The sequence below is a fragment of the Podarcis filfolensis genome (assembly GCF_964270895.1).
Source record: "Podarcis filfolensis genome assembly, chromosome: 4".
In the NCBI taxonomy this organism is placed as follows: Eukaryota; Metazoa; Chordata; class Lepidosauria; order Squamata; family Lacertidae; genus Podarcis; species Podarcis filfolensis.
Window position 1 is genome coordinate 9,887,606 of NC_139607.1, and position 20,705 is coordinate 9,908,310.

General features: G+C 42.2%; 1 protein-coding gene and 1 long non-coding RNA gene across 45 annotated transcripts in view; one reads left to right on the plus strand and one right to left on the minus strand.

The window, feature by feature from the left end:
* Nucleotides 1-20,705, plus strand: part of LMO7 (LIM domain 7) — a 154,879-nt gene that overhangs the window by 65,319 nt on the left and 68,855 nt on the right. For 37 of the 44 annotated variants that reach the window (XM_083610384.1, XM_083610366.1, XM_083610370.1 and 34 more), the window contains one exon: nucleotides 9,096-9,202. In XM_083610384.1, coding sequence (XP_083466510.1) covers nucleotides 9,096-9,202 — 107 coding nt within the window. Of the gene's footprint in view, nucleotides 1-8,588; nucleotides 8,792-9,095; nucleotides 9,203-20,705 lie in introns of those variants that run through there. The other 7 variants (XM_083610357.1, XM_083610359.1, XM_083610360.1 and 4 more) reach the window with 4 other exon arrangements.
* LOC310761392 lies at nucleotides 8,878-17,572 on the minus strand. The gene is made up of 2 exons (XR_014547461.1): nucleotides 12,054-17,572; nucleotides 8,878-11,682 (listed from the first exon to the last, which is right to left on the minus strand). It is a non-coding gene; the product is annotated as an uncharacterized lncRNA (long non-coding RNA).

Below are 20,705 nucleotides of genomic sequence, written 5' to 3' on the forward strand. Positions count from 1 at the left end.
TTGGTGCAGAAGGTGTGCTTTTAAAGGCCAGCCCCTCACTCTCATCCTGAACTTCCTCACAGAGCTGTTATGAGGATAACATGGGAAGGAGGAGATCTGTATTTAAATCACCATGAGCCTCTTGCAGAAAAGGTGGGGTGTTAGTAGCCACTGCTGCTACTATACACTTCCTAGTTGGATCTGTATGTGTCCTGGTTGTACTCTACTACAGCACTGCACCAGTGGCTCTTCTTTATAATTGGGGCAATTGCTTCACTTTCTGATTCCAGCCAATTGGGACCATGCCAGTATGGAGCCAGTCATGTGGAGCTGTATACGAAAGTCACAGCTCTTGAAGGGGGAGAGGAATGAATATTGGCCTCTTGCCGACAAAGCAACTGGGCAGAAACATTTGTCTTCGCATGGTGTGCTGGCAGAAAAGTGCTCACCAGAACAGCATAGAAAGGCAAGAATACCAATCTGATTACGACCTGTAAAAAGAGCAAAAGTGGACAGTGTCCTTTGGGTGGGTGGGTGGGTGGGTGGGTGGGGAACACTGATTTATGTGAAATCCGCACACACCAGTTTTGGCTCATCGGTAATAAGAACAGGTAGGGAAAGTATAGACTAGGGGTGGGGGATGGGGAATGTTAACTCGTGCATATAAGCATTATTTTGAAAGCAAATTAATAGGAACTGTACACTTGACTGAAGATAATGATATACCAGTGTAACGACTCGGAAAAGCATAAACTAGTTTTTGTACTGTTGGGTATGCACAAAAACACTTTGGAGATCTTGCAGGAAAGTGAATTGCAAAGAGAGTTGTGATAAGAAGTTGGGAGAGTTTCTGTTTCTAGAACTGCATTTTATGAAATTAGTAACAGCACCCTTGTTTGCACATCGCATTGAAACATAGTTAGAAACAAACCTTGGTTTAACTTGAGTGAGCAGCATGATAGGCAGAACTTACTGCTGTGTGCCTTTTCCCACTCCTGTTCCCACATCATTGGGAAAACAAGCCAGTATCTGGCTTGTCATGACTTCTGAACTCAGGCTTATGCCTTGTTTCTCTCCCTTCATACCAAATCTTGGCTGGAAGCCTGTGTGGTTTACTCTCTCCCCTCCCCCTGCAGTCATTTGTAGCAGGAGAAAAATGAACAAGCCCCTCCCCCACTCCCCATGCCCCCTTCTTCTGCCTGGACTGGTGTAAGCTGGCAGGGTTTTCAAACTGGTGGTTTTGCCTCAAAGGAATTCTTCCCCCTTCTCAGCCTCCATAGGATTGCTCTGTAAATATTCCAGTGCAAATACTTTTGGCTATTGGAATCTGAGATCAGCTTTGAGATCTTATGCAGTATGTAAAATTAACCGGGCGCACTGTAGATTACTTAATTAATATGTCAGACATGGTAAATCAGATTCCCAATTACTTTACGGCACCATAACGTTTACCAATTCATTTACCCCCAGAACATATTCATAGGGAGAAGACTGTCAGTGCCATTTTTAAGTAAAAACTGCTGTTGTAAACTGTCTGTACACGTGTGGGGGGGAATAGTCTGATTTTCCTTCTAGATTGAACATGGTGTTGCGAACGGCACAGCTGGGGTGGCTGCCCATATTCTAATTCCAGCTGATCTCTATCAAAGGCTTCCACAAGAAATCTTACAGATTGTTAGAGTCCCCAGCTTCAGGTTGAGCTGAAAACAGGTTGTCTGCTGAAAACAAAACAGAATAATAATAAAAATCAATTGAAGATGGGATTTTTAAAATTCACATGGGACACTAAAAGATGCTTTGGTTCCTCAGTCCTCTTGTACAGCTAGAAGCAGGGACATTGGTAGAGTTAATCTTGCTTTCCATGAAACCTGCCTTGTTATACAAAAACCAAACATTGTGTTGTAAAATTAATTCTGGCCAGTTACTTAACAAGCCAACTTCAAATCATAGGTTATGAAGCTAGCTTGTTAAACTAAGCAGATTTAAACACACAAACAGACAAACAAACAAACAAACAAACTAGAGAACCTGGTTTAACTGTAGTGCTAATCTGGGTATCCTTAAACTCTGCCAAAGGCATCTTTGTGACAATGAAGGAGAGGGGAGGCAGCTCTTTCCTACTTTTCTTTGCAATGTTAAACCATGGTTTAGCATCATGTGTGAATGCAGCCGTTTAAGCACCCTTTTTTGCTTTATCTTTATGAATCTCCGGTCTTAACATAAATATCACTAGACCCTTCTGATTTGGTATTGAAGCTCATGTTTAGGTCCTTAGAAAGATCTCTTTCACTCAGCCAAGAGTAGAAAAAGATGTGTGTGTTGTGTTATGTGGGTGAAATGTTTTAAAAGGAAGGGATGCCAAAATTCTGGGGCAATGGGGGATTCTACATAACTGTGGACAACAGTTCATAACTTAGAAAACTTTGAGGCACATGACTTTGATTTTTTTTAAATGAAAAGTTGAGAGTGTTAATGTAATTATAAATTATGGTTTTTAGAATTTGTCTTAGAAGGTGGAGTGGTCTTTGCTGTTTCACATTCACTGGTAAATATGGACTCTGTTACTAAATATTTGAATTGGCATATTCGCTAGTAATACTGATGGGTATAGTAATACAATGTTCTTACAATGTCATGATTCATTAGATTCTACTTACGTAGCTCTTGGTATGCCCAATCCCTTACATTCCCTTGCTGTTTAAGTTTTGTGAGGTATTAAAGGAATTAAACAAAAATCTTTCTAATGCAACTTAAGGTGGTCAAAATAAACACTGAAAGTCATTGAGTAAGGATGTGTGTATATCTTAACAGCAACCTTTGGACTCGTAGACTCTGTGCATATATTTCATGCTAATTAATTCATACTCATTAAGTCTAGTTCTGGTTTTGCTTGCATAACACTGGTTTGAATAGTACATAAACCGGAGTGGCAGGCATGTAAATAATGGTAGAAAACAGTCCAAAATATGTGTTGGAAGATTGAATCTTCCTATGGCCTGGAGAAACTCCTGCAGTTTTTGCATCATAAACTAAGTGTTCTAATTTAGTTTAGGCTTCCTCTTCAAACCTAACCTCCCACCCACCCCGCCTCTCTGGTTGAATGTTAAAGATGTGCCATAACTTGTATTTCTGATACTACGTAAAAGCTGTTTGTCCTAGCCGAATAATGCAATGTTGGTCCTTTGGGGTGTGCATGCTGGAATTTATATTTGTTACATAAGGAGAACGTATGACTCCCCTCATAAGTATTTGTTTAAACAATAAAGAAAGCAAATATACTGAAGAGCTGGGAGGGTTCTGCCCAGATAGAATTAACAGGAAGCCAAGGGTTTTAAACTTTGTTTCCTACATAATAGATCTACGCTCTCTCTTGAGGATTTAAGTTGGTTTTAATGTAACCAGTGTATACTTGGATAGAATCAAACAAGTTGTCCCATAATTTGAAGGATGACTTTTCTCTTAAAATCACAAGGAGCCTATCATGGGTAAATCTGGCTGCTGGAATAATCCTCCTTCATCCGCTTCTGCCCTTCTTTTCTGGACTCTGCAATTCAATAATTGGAATGGGTGGAGAAATACAGCTTTTGGCAGCCATATATGCAATTATACAAGCACACAAGAGTGAAATTGTAGGCCTTGGTAAATAATAATTCTGTGTGTTGGGGAGTCAGCATTAACAATGTAGCAAAACCATGGAGGGATATCTCGAAATATTGTGGGGAATAGGTGAGAGTAGTAGCTCTGTGTGCACAGAATCCTAGAGTTGGAAGGGACCCTGAGGGTCATCTAGTCCAACCCCTGCAATGCAGGAATCTCAACTAGATCATACATGAGAAGGCCATCCAACCTCTGCTTAAAAACCTCCAAGGAAGGAGAGTCTGCCACCTTTTGTGGAAGTGTGTTCCACTGTCGAACAGCTCTTACTGTCAGAAAGTTCTTCCTGTTGTTTAGTCAGAATCTCCCTTCTTGCAACTTGAATCCATTGGTTTGAGTCCTAGCCTCTGGAGCAGATGAAAACAAGCTTGAAGAGGGCTATAATATCTCCTCTCAGTCTCCTCTTTACCAGCAGGATTTTATGGGCTTAGTAGACTGCATGCGGATCAGCCCCTTCACCCAATTTAATAATAATAATAATAATAATAATAATAATAATAATAATTATTATTATTATTATTATTATTATTATTATTATTATTATTTATACCCCGCACTCCCCGGCCAGAGCCAGGCTCAGGGCAGCTAACACCAATAAAATCACAGTAAAAACATAATAGGGGGAAAAGAGAGGGGGGAGGGAAACACAATTTAAAATACAGGTTAAAATGCAATTTAAAATGCAGCCTCATTTTAAAGTAGCCGATAAATCAAGACCATAAGGGGAGGGAAACATAAGGGTCAGACCGAGTCCAAACCAAAGGCCAGGGGGAACAGCTCTGTCTTGCAGGCCCTGCGGAAAGATATCAAATCCCGCAGGGCCCTAGTCTCTTGTGACAGAGCGTTCCAGCAAGTCGGGGCCAGTACTGAAAAGGCCCTGGTCCTAGTTGAGAGCAATCTAACCACTTTGCAACCTGGGACCTCCAAAATGTTGTCATTTGTGGACCTTAAGGTCCTCCATGGGGCATACCAGGAGAGGCGGTCCCATAAGTATGTGGGTCCTAGGCCGCATAGGGCTTTAAAGGTAAAAACCAGAAGAGAGCACAATTTTGCATAGGTTTTGCATTATATGCAAATATATGTCGTCTTTCACAGGGCCTCAAAGATAAACCTCTCACAGGCAATAAGAATGTGAACAGGTGAGGCTTTCCTCAGTTATAGTTTCATAGTACAAAATACTTTAACCCATTCTATTTCTGCCTACCACCTGGCTGTTAGAGCTAGAAGAGCACTGTTCTCCCCAAGTGCCAATTCTAAGCCGTTCAAAGAACTGAAGTTTCATGAGTTGCAAACCAGGTAGGTTACACTAAGTCAGGGGTAGTGAGCCTTTTGGGCTCCACACGCCAGATCATTATGAGATCCTAGCTTTGTAGGCCAAACTTGACATGTGGGCAGGGTCTGGCATCACTATGATTGAGTGCTTTGAGGCCTTTTTTGGTGCTTTAAAGTGACTTGCTCATGCAGCCGATCCAGCTGGCTTGGCTCTACCGCCCATTAGCTGATGGGTGGTAATGCTGAAGTCTACTTTCCACAGCACTGGCTGCACAAGTGAGTTCCTGCAGGGAACTTGCTAGCACATCCAGTTTACCTGATGGGTGATAAGACAAAGCCATACTTTTCAGGCTCCTGATTGCATTCTGGCAGCTGCACCTCCCCCTGCCCCACACATGATGTATGACTTGTGGAAAACAGCCAGAGATTCTGCACCCTTACCGTATGTCTTTCCTCAGTTTGATCTTAGACTGGCAATACCACACTCAGTGGAAGATCAGGCACAGTATTTCACATCGTGGTTGGGGCTGAGCGGGTGCGGCAGGAGATCAAAAAGCATTTAATATTTATAGCAAGATTCAGATGCCCATACTTGGGTAAATTCAAGAGTAAACTGTTAAAAAGTAAGCAGTATAATTGAAAAGCATTGTTGTGGTTATTCATCCTCCTCCTGATAACTACAGCAGTGTTATCTGCACAGGTCAGACAACTGCTCATTCCCCAACCCCTTCTTTTTTGTTAACAAAAGGGACTTGAGACTTTGACATGAATGCCCCTTTTTGTGTTTATATGATCAGGAACAGCCCTCTGCAAGAATACATCCATTCTCCTCCCCCCCATGGGAGGAAATAAGTTAATCACATGCTGCATTTGCAGCTGCATTTCCCAAAGGAAAAGAAAGAAAGAAAGAAAGAAAGAAAGAAAGAAAGAAAGAAAGAAAGAGGGAAGTCCCAATATGCCAAGAGACTTGATGACAGCATTGGTCTGCACCCCAGGGTTGTCATATACATTTAGGGCCCCACCCTGGGCAGGCAAAACATTATTAGTATAGCAACACTGAGCTACTTAGCACGAATGATGTAACCCATGATTTACCCACCACAGCCATTTCTCCCCCCTCCCCCAAAAAGTATGGTATTATAATGATGGGTTTTATTTGCATTTTATTTGATTTTATAAGTTCAAAGCAGAGTAATTCGGGTGGGGTGGGGGGGTGACGTTAACATATGAGAGTGCTGGAGGTGAATTAGTTAAACAAGTGACCCAATCAGAACCCAGGGGGTGGAGTCAGAGGGAGTATAAAACCAGCTCTGGGAGGGGCAAAGGGAGGAGTTCGTTGGGAGGTTGGTTGGAGTGGGAGTGAACTGGGATAGAGTTTGTGGGGAGGTTGAGTTAGTGTAGAGAAATAAGTTGCGTCAGGAACAGTTAGGAGCTAGGCAGACAAGTAAATATCTGAGAGGTGGTTTAGTGAGTGATAGCAGGTAGCGGAAGTTATAGGTCTGGATAGGCACCCCATGATTGTAATTGACTGATGCCGTTTATAAAACCACACGCTTGTTAATCTGCAATAAATAAACAGAGGTTTCTGTTCCAATTTACCGTATTTTTCGTCCCATAGGGTGCACCGGCCATAGGACGCACCTAGTTTTTTTGGGGGGAAATAAAGGAAAAAATTTTTTCGTTTATTCCCCCCCCAAACCAGGTCGGGGAATCCAAACCAGGCCGGGGAACAGCGGGAAGGTGCGCTGCGCCTCCCCGCTGTCCCCCGAGCTTGTGGGCTGCAGGCTGCTGCCCGCAAGCCTTGTGAGCCCGCGGGACCTCCTGCCGGGCTTGCAAGGCTTGTGGATAGCTCCCTGAAGCCTGGAGAGTGAGAGGGGTCGGTGCACACCGACCCCTCTCGCTCTCCAGGCTTCAGCGAAAGCCTGTATTCACCCCATAGGACACACACACATTTCCCCTTCATTTTTGGAGGGAAAAAAGTGCGTCCTATAGGGCGAAAAATACGGTAGCCCTGACTGGACTCAGTATTGTACCAGGTAGGGCCTGGGTGGTGGCAGTGAGAAATAAAGTGGTGGCACAGGGATCAATAGACGGTGAAACGTCCGGGGACCCTGTGTGATCGCCACAGGGGGGCATGAAATTAAGCCTGTGTTAGAGCAGGAGGTCTTGTCTTTGTTGCTGCCTTTTGCTTTCAGGTGAGGGTGCTATGGCCAGGCCGTAGCTACACATTGATCAATTATTTCTCTGGACAATATTCACCTCTATACCAGGGGAAATTGGGGCTAGGAATGGGCACAGCTTCAGAATGAAGCCCCTTTCCATTGCTTGGAGAAACAGATTCCTAGATCATTTAAAGTTATCTGTAGCATTCATCACTCACAGCTCTGACATTGCTTGTTGGCCAAAAGAAGTTCGTTTTATAAGGGTTAAAAACCCATGAAGTCGGGTTGTGGTTCCCTTACCAGTATTGGACCCAGTGCAGCTGCACCCCAGTCAGTAACTGTAGTACAAGGTTCTAGCGGGTTATAGAATAGATTGGTGCAAAGTAAAGGAATCCAGGGTTGTTGATCAAGGTGCTCAGTTAACTTCCCAGTTGCCACTTAGTAATCGGGCAAATGATGCAAATATATCTGAAGAATACACTGCTCCAATGAGGCGAAATGAATGTGAAATCAAATATCTAGTTCTGCTAAGTAAAATCCTGAGTATCTAGTATTATTTGTGTTAAATCATTAAACCCAGAGTTATTAACACCTAAGGGTCTAGCCCAGAGGTTGCCAACTCAGAGCCCCAGATTTTGAACTATTTTTTAAAGCCAATCTGTAGCTTTATCTGTTTATTAAACCTAGTGAAGGAAATCAGAGCTGCAAATGGTGAGACATTTGGACACCAAGGCTATAGGAATCCCTGTGGCCCCCAAGAGCTGCTGTTTTCTAGTGCATCCTTCCTAGTGCACTTTCCCTGCATCTGTCTCATTTCCTAGACAGAAATTCAACAGGTTAAACCTTTTCTCATATGAAGATAAAATTATGGAAAAAATTCACTGCAATTGTACTTTTTCTAATTTTGTGTTATGCCGTGCCACCCATGGCAGATGTTTTGTGACTGGCGCCCCCAGCGCTGCCTCAAAATCCAAAAAGATTGGCAACTCTTGATGTTGCCCCTTATGAATGCTACACAGCAATTCCATTTTTAACCAGGGTGATGGTGGATGAAACAACAGTATGTGCCATTTTTCGTAGGAAGGGTTGACACTGTTGGTATATTTCACTGGAAGTTCTCCCTTGCTATTGCTTTCAGATATCTATTTCCTCCCATTACGCTATTCTTGAAGCTCCTAGCCGAAGAGCAGGCCCTTTAAAAGCTTTGGATTGCTTATGACACAACCATAGACATGTATATTTGCATTCTGTTTCCCTTCCTGGGTGCTATTTTTACTAGGTATCTTTTGGAATGTACGGGCAGAAATTCTTTGGCCACTTTGTATGACGGGGTTTAACGTGGACCAGCCAGACGCTGTCATAAGTACACATGTAATTTAAACAAAAAAAGTGAGGACACGAACTGCAGAGTCTCCCTGTAGCTTTCGGTGCATGACTCAAGCAGCTGGCCCAGAGCAGGTGTAGTTAAGTCAGTGCTAAACCACACCTATGTTTTCCAGCTTGCCCAATGAAAACCACACATTTGTGCTGTGTCTTTTTGCTCTTGCCTTTCATTTGCTTCTTCTCGTATTAGCTTGCTCGGTAACCAAAGCCAGATTCCAGGTGCATTATTCTATGATCAATCTGTAATCATAGAAACAGAGTTCCTCCTCTTAATTCCTCCGTTGCCAACCATTTCTGGGTGGGTGAATGTCAGTAGCTGTAGTTATTTTTAAATGTGAGAGGTGAGGCTTGTCATGCAAAGCTGAAAAGAGGGCGTTTGTTTGCAGAGCTGACATCAAAGTGTAGATTGCTGCTTACTGGCTGAGCATTTTTGCTTTTGTACCTGGTAATCTTTAACGTGGTCTGTCAGTCACAGAGACCATTGCTTAACCAGAGGATTCATATGAAATATTGCTAGCATTTATGATCCAGAAGATTGGCATTCTGTTTCTCCGCATACTGGACTTTGAAACTTCGGCTAAGCAGCTTGCAATCCTTTCCTTCACGTTGCTCAACTAAGCAATTGCTTTCCACTTCTCTTCACAGGATAATATAAATGTGTTTTTGAAAGCTTGTGAAAATCTTGGATTAAAAGAAGCTCAGCTTTTTCATCCTGGTGACCTTCAAGATCTATCTAATCGAGTTACTGTCAAGTAAGTATCCTGTGTTTTTATCAGTTGACTTTTAAGAATATTCAAATGTGACTTCTGTGGTGCTGCTGTTCATGTATATAGGGATTTTATATAATGTTTCCTTTGCATGTTCAGCGTGGAAGCTGTCAGGCTTCTTTAGATCTTCAAGCCTCTAAAAGCTGGGATTTAATTTGCGTCCATTTTTCTGGAGCAACTACCTTGGTACATTTTGTTTTTAAGTATTTGCTGACATTTAAAATGTGCCAAGCTGCTTTACTAATTAATGGCTGCATCGCTTGAAGATGCAAAGTCGAATGTTCAACAGTTGTTAAATGTGAAAGTAAAAATGGAAGCCTTCACTATAAGCTTGTAATTACCAGAAGGGTACTGTCTCTGTGTGTTTGCTATGCATGCATGTACCCACCTTTGGTCTAGCATTCAGATCTTGAAATCTCCTAACTGGAGAGCTGAACCCAAGGGACATACTGTGTTGCCTGTGGTTATTCTGCTAAAATGTTGTGTGATACATTACTAACAGAGGTAATATTGTGTAGTGCAGAGTTGGGCAGACTACAGGCTTGTCATATATCTACTTTGCTTGTTTTTACTAAACAACACCCCACCCCCAAGATTTAACAACCAGGTGCAAAGGACATAGATTTAGAATAAAAGAACTGGGTGCTTCTGAGCATATGCGGAGCCTAGGAACTTTTCAGCACCTGAACTGAACTTGTAGTCCTTTCATGAAAAAACTCCACTGTTACCCCAAGCTTTCTTCTCTTCAGCTACTTAATTCAAGATGAGGAGGAAGCATATTTTTTAAAAAAATGACATTGTTAAACAATTGTTCACAGAAATCCCTGGTGAGCCACTGCAGGTTACCCAGAGATCTACCAGAAGGTTCTGATCTGCCCAGCCTTGTTAAAGTGACTAAGATTATGTGTTGTGAACTTAGAAGTCCTTGATCCCATTTTTCCTAAGCAGTTCATTGATCAAAGGTTGTGTTAAGCTACTAAATCTTGGCCACAGTGACCCGTCTGTAATATCAGGTTGATAACAGTGCCCTGCCATAAAAGCTGATGTATGAATTACTGAAAACAATATATATGAAGCATTTGAGAGTGTTGAGAGTACCATATAATAATGGCAATAATAAAGAATAATTTCATTATTCCTGAGGGCAGTCTTTCTCACTATTAGAATAGGTTTGAGAAGTCTTAGTGTGTGCAGTATCAGAAACTATTCTCATGAAAAGGAAAGCTAAGTACAGTGTGTTCAGGCTATGTATAATTGCTATTATTATAGTCTGTTTCACGAGATAATATAAATGTTAGGTCTTGAACAAATTATTCATTGCTTTCTATAATCTTGGAACTGCCAGAGCTTGCTTTACTATACAGCCAGGAGTTTCACTGAAGACAAAGTCCTTAAAACGTTGCCAAGAATTTTGTCGTTAACAAGTGTTGCTAAGGTAAATACAGCATACAGGAAGTGTTTCCTGGGCTGTTAACCTGTGCTAGTGGTTACAGGTTGTGGAGAAGTAGGTAGGGCAGTAATCAACAAGGCAAGAATGTAAGGATTCAGAGAAACCTTTACCCTTGGTCTTTGAGGCCATTTGAGAAGGGCAATATGCGTGTGAATGCAGTTGCCAAGAATGTTAGTTTAAGAATGGTAAACACTGTTGTGAAATCAGCATTACTAAGCCTGCAGCAACCTGAAAACTCTACGAATCAAAACCAGCGCTGCAAATAACCATTTTGTTGATCGATCGGATGATATGTGTAAGAGGTTATCTGCAGGTGCAAGAGAGACTATTGTGCAGGTTCCTGTTCTGAAGGTTGGCTCTCTCAGCTGTAAAGGCAAAGCAACGATTCTGCAGACAAACTCCCTGACTCCTCTGGAGGCAGTGAATGGGATGTTCCCTCCATCAGCCTTCCTGGGTCTTGGTGTGGCCCATTCTGAAAAGCATCCTGGTAGTGGTGGAAGAGGTCACATGCATTGTGTTCATTCCTCTTTAGCAAAGGGTTTCCCAAACCTCATGAGTTCATTGGCCCCTTGATAAGCTTATAAAGCTGTCATCGACACTAACCCAAATGTAAATGAAATTAAGTCAAGAAATACCCTCCATTCCTCACTGGCAATGGAGGTATACTCTATGCCTTTTGTTTCCAAGGCTCATAGTTCCCAGTTATTATTATTTTTTGAACTGTGTCCTGTAATTACCACTCACCCATTAAAGCGGTGGACGGGGTTTGCGGCCCGGCGCGGGCTTCCCAAGCCTGGGTGCCACCCCCCTTTTTGTTTGCTGGCCATCGCTCCGCCCCTCCCTGGCTAGCCAATCAGCTGCTGGCTGGGGGGTGGAGCAAGGCCAGGTAGGGAAGGCTCCAGCCGACCACCTCTCCCTTTCAGTCTCTAGGTCTTTATTCACTCCTGCACAGACCCATTGACACTAGGGGGTCAATATCAACCACTTTAGGAAGCCCTGCTCTAATAGGAGCAGACTAGGAAAAAGCGGGTGACGATGTGGGTAAAACCTCAGTGCCTAGGACTTGCTGATTGTATGGTTGGCAGTTCGAATCCTCGCGGCGGGGTGAGCTCCCGTCGTTCGGTCCCAGCTCCTGCCCACCTAGCAGTTCGAAAGCACCCCTAAGTGCAAGTAGATAAATAGGTACCGCTTTATAGCAGGAAGGTAAACGGCGTTTCCGTGTGCTGCACTGGTGCTAGCTCGCCAGCTGCAGCTTCGTCACGCTGGCCACGTGACCCGGAAGTGTCTTCGGACGGCGCCGGCTCACGGCCTATAGAGCGAGATGAGCACACAACCCTAGAGTCGGACACAACTGGCCCGTACGGGCAAGGGTACCTTTACCTTTACCTAGGAAAAAGCACATCCTTCTAACTCTGCTGCAAATGCTGTAGAACTGTCCCTTGTGTTTTCTGTTGTCCCACATCCCAAAGAGAGATAAATTCTGTTTCCTCAGCTGTGATTGGCTGGCTGGCTGATTTATCTCTTTTCTCCACCTTCTGTGTGTGTGTAGGCAGGAGAGTGAGGGGAAACCAAGCTTGGACTCTGTCATGATATAGATGTTGCCCTTGGGTCCAGAGTCTCTCTCCCCGCACCTGGAGCTTTAAGTATGAAGAATAGAAAGGAAGCAGCTACCACTGATGCCAGCCTATAGCTTGGCAGTAATGGCAATTGCCCCTCCTTCCTGCTGTGTCATGTCTTCTAGGACTTGAAGAGAAATGGAGATCTTCAGGAGTAGGGGGTGGAGGAGAGACTCAGATGAATGGATTGGGGGTGGATGATTGACTTTCACCTGATTATTTGCAAGGTTTCCCTGGATTCCTTTAAATAAAGTTATAGGAGTTTTCCCTTGTCAAGAAATCTTATGATACCCCTTCCACTACCACACAAACATTGTATATCTTCATGAATCCTGTGGCCAACATTGTGGCACTTGTCACAGTGGCCTAATGAAACTTAAATCATTCCATTCATAAATAGTAAAGCTGAGTTCAATTAATAAACATTTTGTGATTTACTGTTTGTGTACCCGGTTCCTTTTAGGTTTGCAAAGGTATTGATTAGCTTCCTAAAAACAAAAGTATACTGCAGCAAAGCAACAATAAACCACACTGCCTCTACAGTCTACAGTGGTTGTTTTCCTGCTGGAAGGTGACATGAGCTCATCTTCAGCTATAGTCACTAGGATATGTAATAAACTGAAACTGAGATCAGATAGCTTAAAAGGAAACAGTTGTGCAAGATATTCCTTAAAACTACAAGCATGAACTCTAGTCCAAAATGAGCAACAGGGATATGTAGTAATCGGCAGTGAAATTAATGGTGGAATGGTAGCTCAATTTGAGAACTGCTGTTATCATTTTGGTATCTCTTACAGTTCTTGGAGTAAGAACTAACAGACATTATGATGAGCTCGACATCAGACTCACAAATAAATATTATTTTCTTCATTAGTTAAGCTGATTTATAATTACAGCAAACAATGTCTGGTAGCTGCTATCAAATGCAGAACAACAACAACAATGCACTACAATTAACAATTAATGATTTGTGCAAAGATTGTTTGCACAACCCGGACTAAGGCAAATAAATATATAATCAGCAGTGGACTAGTCCCAACATGAGACAGTTACCTTCAGTTATTGACAGATCATACTATCAATGAAAGCACCATTACCCAAGGGACACTACCTCCTGAGAAGATTCTTTGTCCTGGTCCTAGAGAAACAAAAACACTATCACAGCTCCCATTAACTTAATTAGAATTTGCACAGCATCATGATGTATGTATGAGAAGTCATGTAAGAAAATGACATGTCTGTTTCTCTTAATTGGAGCTTTCAAGCATGTCACAAACCTGTCTGGTGTTCAGCTTTAAATCATGATTTAAATTGGAGGGAGGGACAGTTACATACGAAATACCCATTTTAGAGTAACACCACATCCAAACCATACTTTTAAACATTCTTATACACCTCTAACAGTTATGGCTACCCCCAATTAATCCTATGAACTGTAGTTTGTAAAGGGTGCTGAGAGTTTTTAGGAGAGTGTTAACCAATATCAGTTCACAGTACTGTACACAGTGCACTTTTCATAAGTGCATTTAAGCATATAAAGGAACATTAGACTTTGGAATTTAAGTTGAACGTTTCTTATGAGACAAACATTGTTTTCTTAAACTAGTGTTTGCAAGTATATTTGTAGCGGGCTGTTCATAATGGTGTTCAGAACCAGTTATTTTCGGCTTCAAAGAGTCTTCAGTGCAGCTGTGAGTTTCAGCGTAGAGGCTAAAGGCAGGACTCCTTTCTAAATGCTACCTGAGCAGGTAGTTAAGTTTGGAGAGTTGGGTGGCAAACAGCTAATGTATATTCTCAACCCCTGGAGGGGAGATTGAGAACTTCTACACCAATTGCTGCCTTTTCCAGCATTAGGATTGGAACTATATAAACACTGAAATTCAGTAAGTATGTGTTTAGTCATTTGGGAGAATGCCTAGATTTTGAACTACTGAAAATCGTGTATAATTATTTTATTGGGACATGTTTTCTGCACGGTGGGTGGGGGTTGAGTATGAATCTCTGCTTCTGTAGGAAGTAAATGTGCTTTAAGGTCAGCTGAGAATATTATAGGGTGCAATGTGAAACTCTTGCTAAAAATACTTGCAGTAGCATGGGTAGAGCTAAACAGTACATTTCAAACTCTTTAATTCTTCCTGTGACGCACAGTTTGGAAGTTTCAATGCCTTGTTATGTTTTAAAATTGAGACTTGTATAAATATCGAAACCATAGATTTGGAAACACTGGTATTGTGTAGTTCTGGAAAGAAAACTCACAGTAGAAATTCTTACATAAATCTGCTTTGTAGAAATTCTCTTTTTTATAGATTGAAAAATGGATCTATCTATGGACTGTAAAAATGGAAATAGATATTATACCCTTGCTTAGGTATATTTACTTACACACAATAGTATTTAATGCCTACAAACATCTGGTTCAGGCACAAGGGTCATTTAACCCTGTGCGTTGTTCCCATAGTTACCACCCAGATGCTTCTGGGAAATCAGCAAGCAGAACATAAGTGCAACAGCAACTTCCCCTCTTGAGAGTCCCAGCAACCAGCATACGGAGGCATAGGCTTCTGACAGTGAAGGGTAGCACACAGTCATCATGACCACAAACTATGGATAACCTCATCCTCCCTGAATACGTCTAATCCCTTTTTAAAGCTATCCAAGTTTCTGGCAATCAGTACCTCTTGAATTTTATTCAGAGTAGACCCATTAAAATTAATGGACCTAACCAGTGCTTTTTCCCAGGGGGTACTCAAGGGTATGCAGTACTGGCCCTTCTTTTGTTGTTGTTAAAAAGTGTAGCACTCCAGTGATGGAAAGCATCGGGCATATAAGAGTTACCGTATTTTTCGCTCTATAAGACATGCTTTTCCCCCTCCAAAAATTAAGGGGAAATATGCATGCGTCTTATGGAGCGAATGCAGGCTCCATGGCTTCAGCGAAAGGAAAGGAAAGCCTCTGAAGCGCAGCACTCCCGCTGTGCTCTAGAGGCTTCGCGTTGCTTTCACTGAAGCCTGGAGAGCAAGACTCTCCTGGCTTCAGGGATCGCCGCCTGAAGCCTCCGGAGCGCAGCGGGAGCTCCCGCTGTGCTCCGGAGGCTTCGCATTGCTTTCGCTGAAGCCAGGAGAGCGAGACTCTCCTGGTTTCTCTTTGTTGGAGAGGTGCTGCGCAGCTTTCCCTCTTTGCACAGCACCCCTTCAGGGAAGTGGGAGGAGAAATGGCGCTTTCTCCTGCCGCTTCTCTGAAGGGGCGCTGCACAGAGAGGGAGAGAATTTTTTTCCCTTGTTCTCCCCCTCTAAAACTAGGTGCATCCTATGCTCGGGTGCGTCCTATAGAGCGAAAAATACGGTATATTATAATGCACCTTTCATATATCAAATGTAGAATCATCATGCAGTATGATAGGTTATCTTCTGGAATTTAAGTATTGTGTGTGTTTAATCTGTTATGATATATTAGGGTTTTTGTTAATGTTAATTATAGCATAATGCTAATTTTTTTAAAAAAGTACAAACAATAACCTGTAAATCTCATTAAGTAAGCCAGCTAACAGAGTTGTACAGTGAAGAATAATCTAGTTGCCTGTATGCTGCTAAACCAAAACAGAATTAGAACTTCATTTTTGAGGGCAAACGCAGTTAAGATCCTACCTAAGCTTATTCAAATGGAAAAGGACAGCAGGCTTGAAAGGCTTCTAGCATTTGCGGGACCCAGGAGGACTGGATTCATTCTGTCCAAATTTCAGGAACATTTCTTACTGCTTACCTCATAGACATTTCTGTTTGTGGCATCTCTGTGTCTCTGAACCAAGCAAGATTATTGAGTTAGTGGTTGTTGGTTATACTATGTGTTGCTCACTGAGAAGCGGCAGCGTGTATTGCAAAATATTAAGTATTCTATGTACTAAAAGGCTAAATGCTGATAAGCGGGTTCACGTGCCAACAGAGATGCTTTATTTGTCACGTTGTTATAACGATCTATAGAAAGCAAAACAAATCAAATTTGTATCTTTTAAAAATAATAATATTGTACTTATTGGCATCACTGGTCTGAAATGCACATGTTCACCAGCAGATCTGTAACAGATAAGTTTCCAGCAAAAGAAAGAAGAATAAAGACCTCCCCTAAAAGTCTAGAAATAAATTTGTTGGTTTTTTTAAAAAACCCACCCTAAAAAGTGTGGCACTCACTATAACAACTTCATGGTGAGTACCAGCACCTATTTTTCTAGGGAAAGAAGCACCGGACCTAACTTATTCACGTTCATTAATTTCAGCGGGTCTACTCCTGAGTAAAACTGAAGTAAATATCACCCTATAATTTACGTATGTGATGTATGAAGCACTTCCAACATTCAGCTTTGTTACATAGCCCTGGGTTTGGATAGTACGAGAGACAGAGGAAAAATCCGAGGTGAGCAAAGGACTGTAATATTCTAGTTTGTGCAGCGTCAGGTGTGCGTAATGGTACATATCTGAGTTAAGCATTTATGTCCTTCTCGAGTCATGTCGTATAGTTTTGGGCATTTCTTAAATAGTGTTATTTCTTATATAAGTGCTTGTAGGTTTCATGTGTTGCCTCCCCATTAGTTTTATTCTCACATCCCAATCATTACAGGTGTATGATAACCTGAGTTCAGTCCTCCTTGAAATTTTGTGGTGCCTTTATCCTCCTGATTCACCACAGCTTCCTAGTGGAGTCAGATGTGACCTCAGTTTTGGCAATAGATACACGGAGGCGAGATCCCTTTGGCATTAATGGTGGTCTTGTTCAGCCTAAACTTCTACAATATCACTAGATCAGGGAATGCTAACCTTTTTAGAGTTCCATCCCTAATATCAGCTCCCAGGAGTCCAGATAGTATCCACCCAGTTTAGATGCCTGAAATGCCCCAAACTGGGAACAAATTGTTGGCTTACTTCATCCAGAGTTGTTTGACTGTTTATACTTGAGATGAGCATTCTGGATTAAATTAAGAAAGATGAACTGGGGATTTAACTCGGAATATCAGAGCCTTAACTTATGCCAAAGAATGTGAAGGTTTGGTTATATAACAAGAATTTAAATTAAAATGGTCATGTGTGAATTAGTGAAGGTTAGGCTGAAGTGTTCTTCCTGGTAAACGTTTAATATAAAGGCGGCATATTTTTATAGCACCACTAAGTTACTGGTCAAAAGATAAGGTGCTGTAATAACCCTGGGTGTAATTGCAAACAAGCGATAATACTGTACTTGAACAACCGAAGAACAGCATAAGAAGAACGTTTACAAAGTTAAATTGAAAAAAGCAATCTGAGTGACATTCCTTTTTTTTTTTTTTTTGCTTTCTTCCTACGTATGACAAATTTAATTACAAAACTCTGCAGCATCCGTAACTATAAAGAATAATACTGAATCTTAAATATTTACATAACTATGTAAAAATAAAATGAAGTGGAGCAAGATTACTAAATCGTAACAAAACAAAGCTTCTGAGTGAATAAACATATCAACAGCTACATAAATCATTCAAACATAGTATCTTCTTTGAATACTTCTGTCCCATGACTATTATTTACCCATGTATTAGAGATGTAGCATAAGCACTTGCCTACTCTATGGGATCATCAGATTAGCTGTATAAGTCAGTAGCTAAACATAGTGCAATGCTTTTAGAACGTTAAACATTTGGATGCATTGGAAATAACAGATATTTACCTTGGGGGAGGCATATTCTTGTCATATGTCTATACAGCTATTATTGCACAGTACTTTAAACTTGTGGTTCATTGGCACTGAGTGAAACAGAAGTTTAAGAGCTCAGTTGAAAATCTTTCCTGGAGGCCTGCTCTTTTAGCAAGTATGTATTGTATTTTCCTTAGCAAAGGGAGGGAACAATTTTCACCTGGTATACTTCAGCTCTGTATGCAAAGGGGGGTGGGGAGAATACAACTCTCCCCAACTCATGACTATATTAACAATGAACTTTAATACAGTATAGGCAGAATATAATCATGAGTGCCGATTGGTGAGTACAGTGAAGTGCTTCCCTTCTAAAGTTGCTCTATAAACCCTAGCTGGTTTTTTCAGAAGGAAAAAATAAGGTGGGCCCAAAATAGCACGTGGTTGACCCCCCCCCCCCGGAAATGATCTGCCCAGAAACATGCTGAAAATTTTGTGTGCAACAGAGATAGAAAGAGATTGCTTGGCTTTTTATGGTGGCTATTAGTACAGTGGTACCTTGGGAAAGGGACGTGGGTGGCGCTGTGGGTTAAACCACAGAGCCTAGGACTTGCCGATCAGAAGGTCAGCGGTTTGAATCCCTGCGACGGGGTGAGCTCCCATTGCTTGGTCCCTGCTCCTGCCAACCTAGCAGTTCGAAAGCACGTAAAAGTGCAAGTAGATAAATAGGTACCACTCCGGAGGGAAGGTAAACGGTGTTTCCATGCGCTGCTCTGGTTGCCAGAAGCGGCTTAGTCATGCTGGCCACATGACCCGGAAGCTGTTCGCCGGCTGCCTCAGCCAATAAAGCGAGATGAGCACTGCAACCCCAGAGTCGGCCACGACTGGACCTAATGGTCGGGGTCCCTTTACCTTTAATAATAATAATAATAATAATAATAATAATATCTTTATTGTCATTGCCCCCTCTCAGGGACAACGAAATTACTTGACTGCTCCATAAAAACACTAATTAAAACAATACAGTATAGTACAGCAAGGAAGATTAGATGACTTTCAAAGTCCAGGCTTCCCATTCAGGGCCGAGATCGCTCTGGAGAAGAAGCTGTTCTTAAGACGGCTCGTTCTTGTCTTCATCGTCCTGTATCTCCGTCCCGACGGCAGGAGCTCGAAGAGACAGTGACCAGGATGCGATGGATCTTTTACTATGTCCAGTGCCTTCCTATGGCACCTTGTGGCATAAATCTGCTCTAAGGTGGAGAGTGGGCAGCCAACAATGCTCTCTGCTGCCTTAACAACTCTGCACAACCCCATCCTGTCCTGGGTAGTACAGCTTCCGTACCACACACATAAGCCATAAGTGAGCACGCTCTCAATGGCACAGTGATAGAAGGCAAGCAGCAGTTTCTGCGGAAGATGGTTTTTCCTTAGAATTCTCAAAAAGTACAGTCTCTGCTGCGCCTTCTTCACAAGCCCCCTTGTGTTGACACTCCAGGACAGATCCTCTTGTAATTCAATCCCCAAAAATCTGAACGTTGTTACCCTCTCCACACAGACCCCATCAATCAAAAGTGGCTGGATGTTGCTCTTCTGTCTCCTGAAGTCCACCACAAGCTCCTTTGTCTTCCTTGTATTTATGAGCAAGTTGTTAGCTCTGCACCACTCTGTCAGCCGCTCCACCTCATCTCTATAATCCGTTTCACCCTCCCTTTCAGGGATGAGCCCAATCACGGTTGTGTCATCTGCAAATTTGACAACCCTATTACTAGGTTAAGAACTTAATTCATTCTGGAGGTCCGTTCTTAACCTGAAACTGTTCTTAACCTGAAGCACCACTTTCGCTAATGGGGCCTCCCGCTGCCGCCACTGCACAATTTCTGTTCTCATCCTGAAGCAAAGTTCTTAACCCGAGGTAATATTTCTGGGTTAGCGGAGTCTGTAACCTGAAGCGTCTGTAACCCGAGGTACCGCTGCAGATATTTAGTAAGCGGTCTCTGAAGTGGGTGGAGGAAAATAAGATGAACACAATCCCACTTTGAAGGTGGAAGACAAAGGAAGTGGTTAGGACAGACTTATGTAGAACTGAAAATAAGTGGGTTGGTTATAGGCTCATAGAACCAGAGAATTGTAGAGCTGGAGGGGAGCCCACGGGTCATCTAGTCCAACCCTCTGCAATGCAGGAATCTCAGCTAGATCCTACATGACAGATGGCCATCCAACCTCTTCTTAAAAACTTTCAAGGAAGGAGAGTCCAGCACCTCTTGTGGAAGTTTGTTCCAGTGTCGAACGGCTCTTACTGTCAGAAAGTTTTTCCTGATGTTTAGTCAGAATCTCCTTTCTAGTAACTTGAATCCAATGGTTCAGGCACTACCCTCCGGAACAGGAGCTTCCTCCATCTTTCATGTGACAGCCCTTTAGATATTTGAAGATCATTTATGTTCCCCTGAAAATAAGAGGGTTGGTTATAGGCTTCCTAGAAAAGTAGTGGAATAACATCCTAACCTATTTCGATCACTGATAGTAGAAATTCAGAATTTTTCTCTTGCTGGCTCCAAATACTAGAAGGTTTCTATTTCTGGAATGGTTTTGTATTTGTGCATGATGTGTTTTACATTGTGGTAAGAGGCTTTCCTGTGGTATGTTTGTAGCCACAATTCTAATAGTAATTTCAGCCTTTGCATAATTATGAACTCGGAATGGAACACTCTCCATGAATATTGTTTTCAAAACATAAAGTCTTATCCTTTGTTACAGTATGTCATGGCTG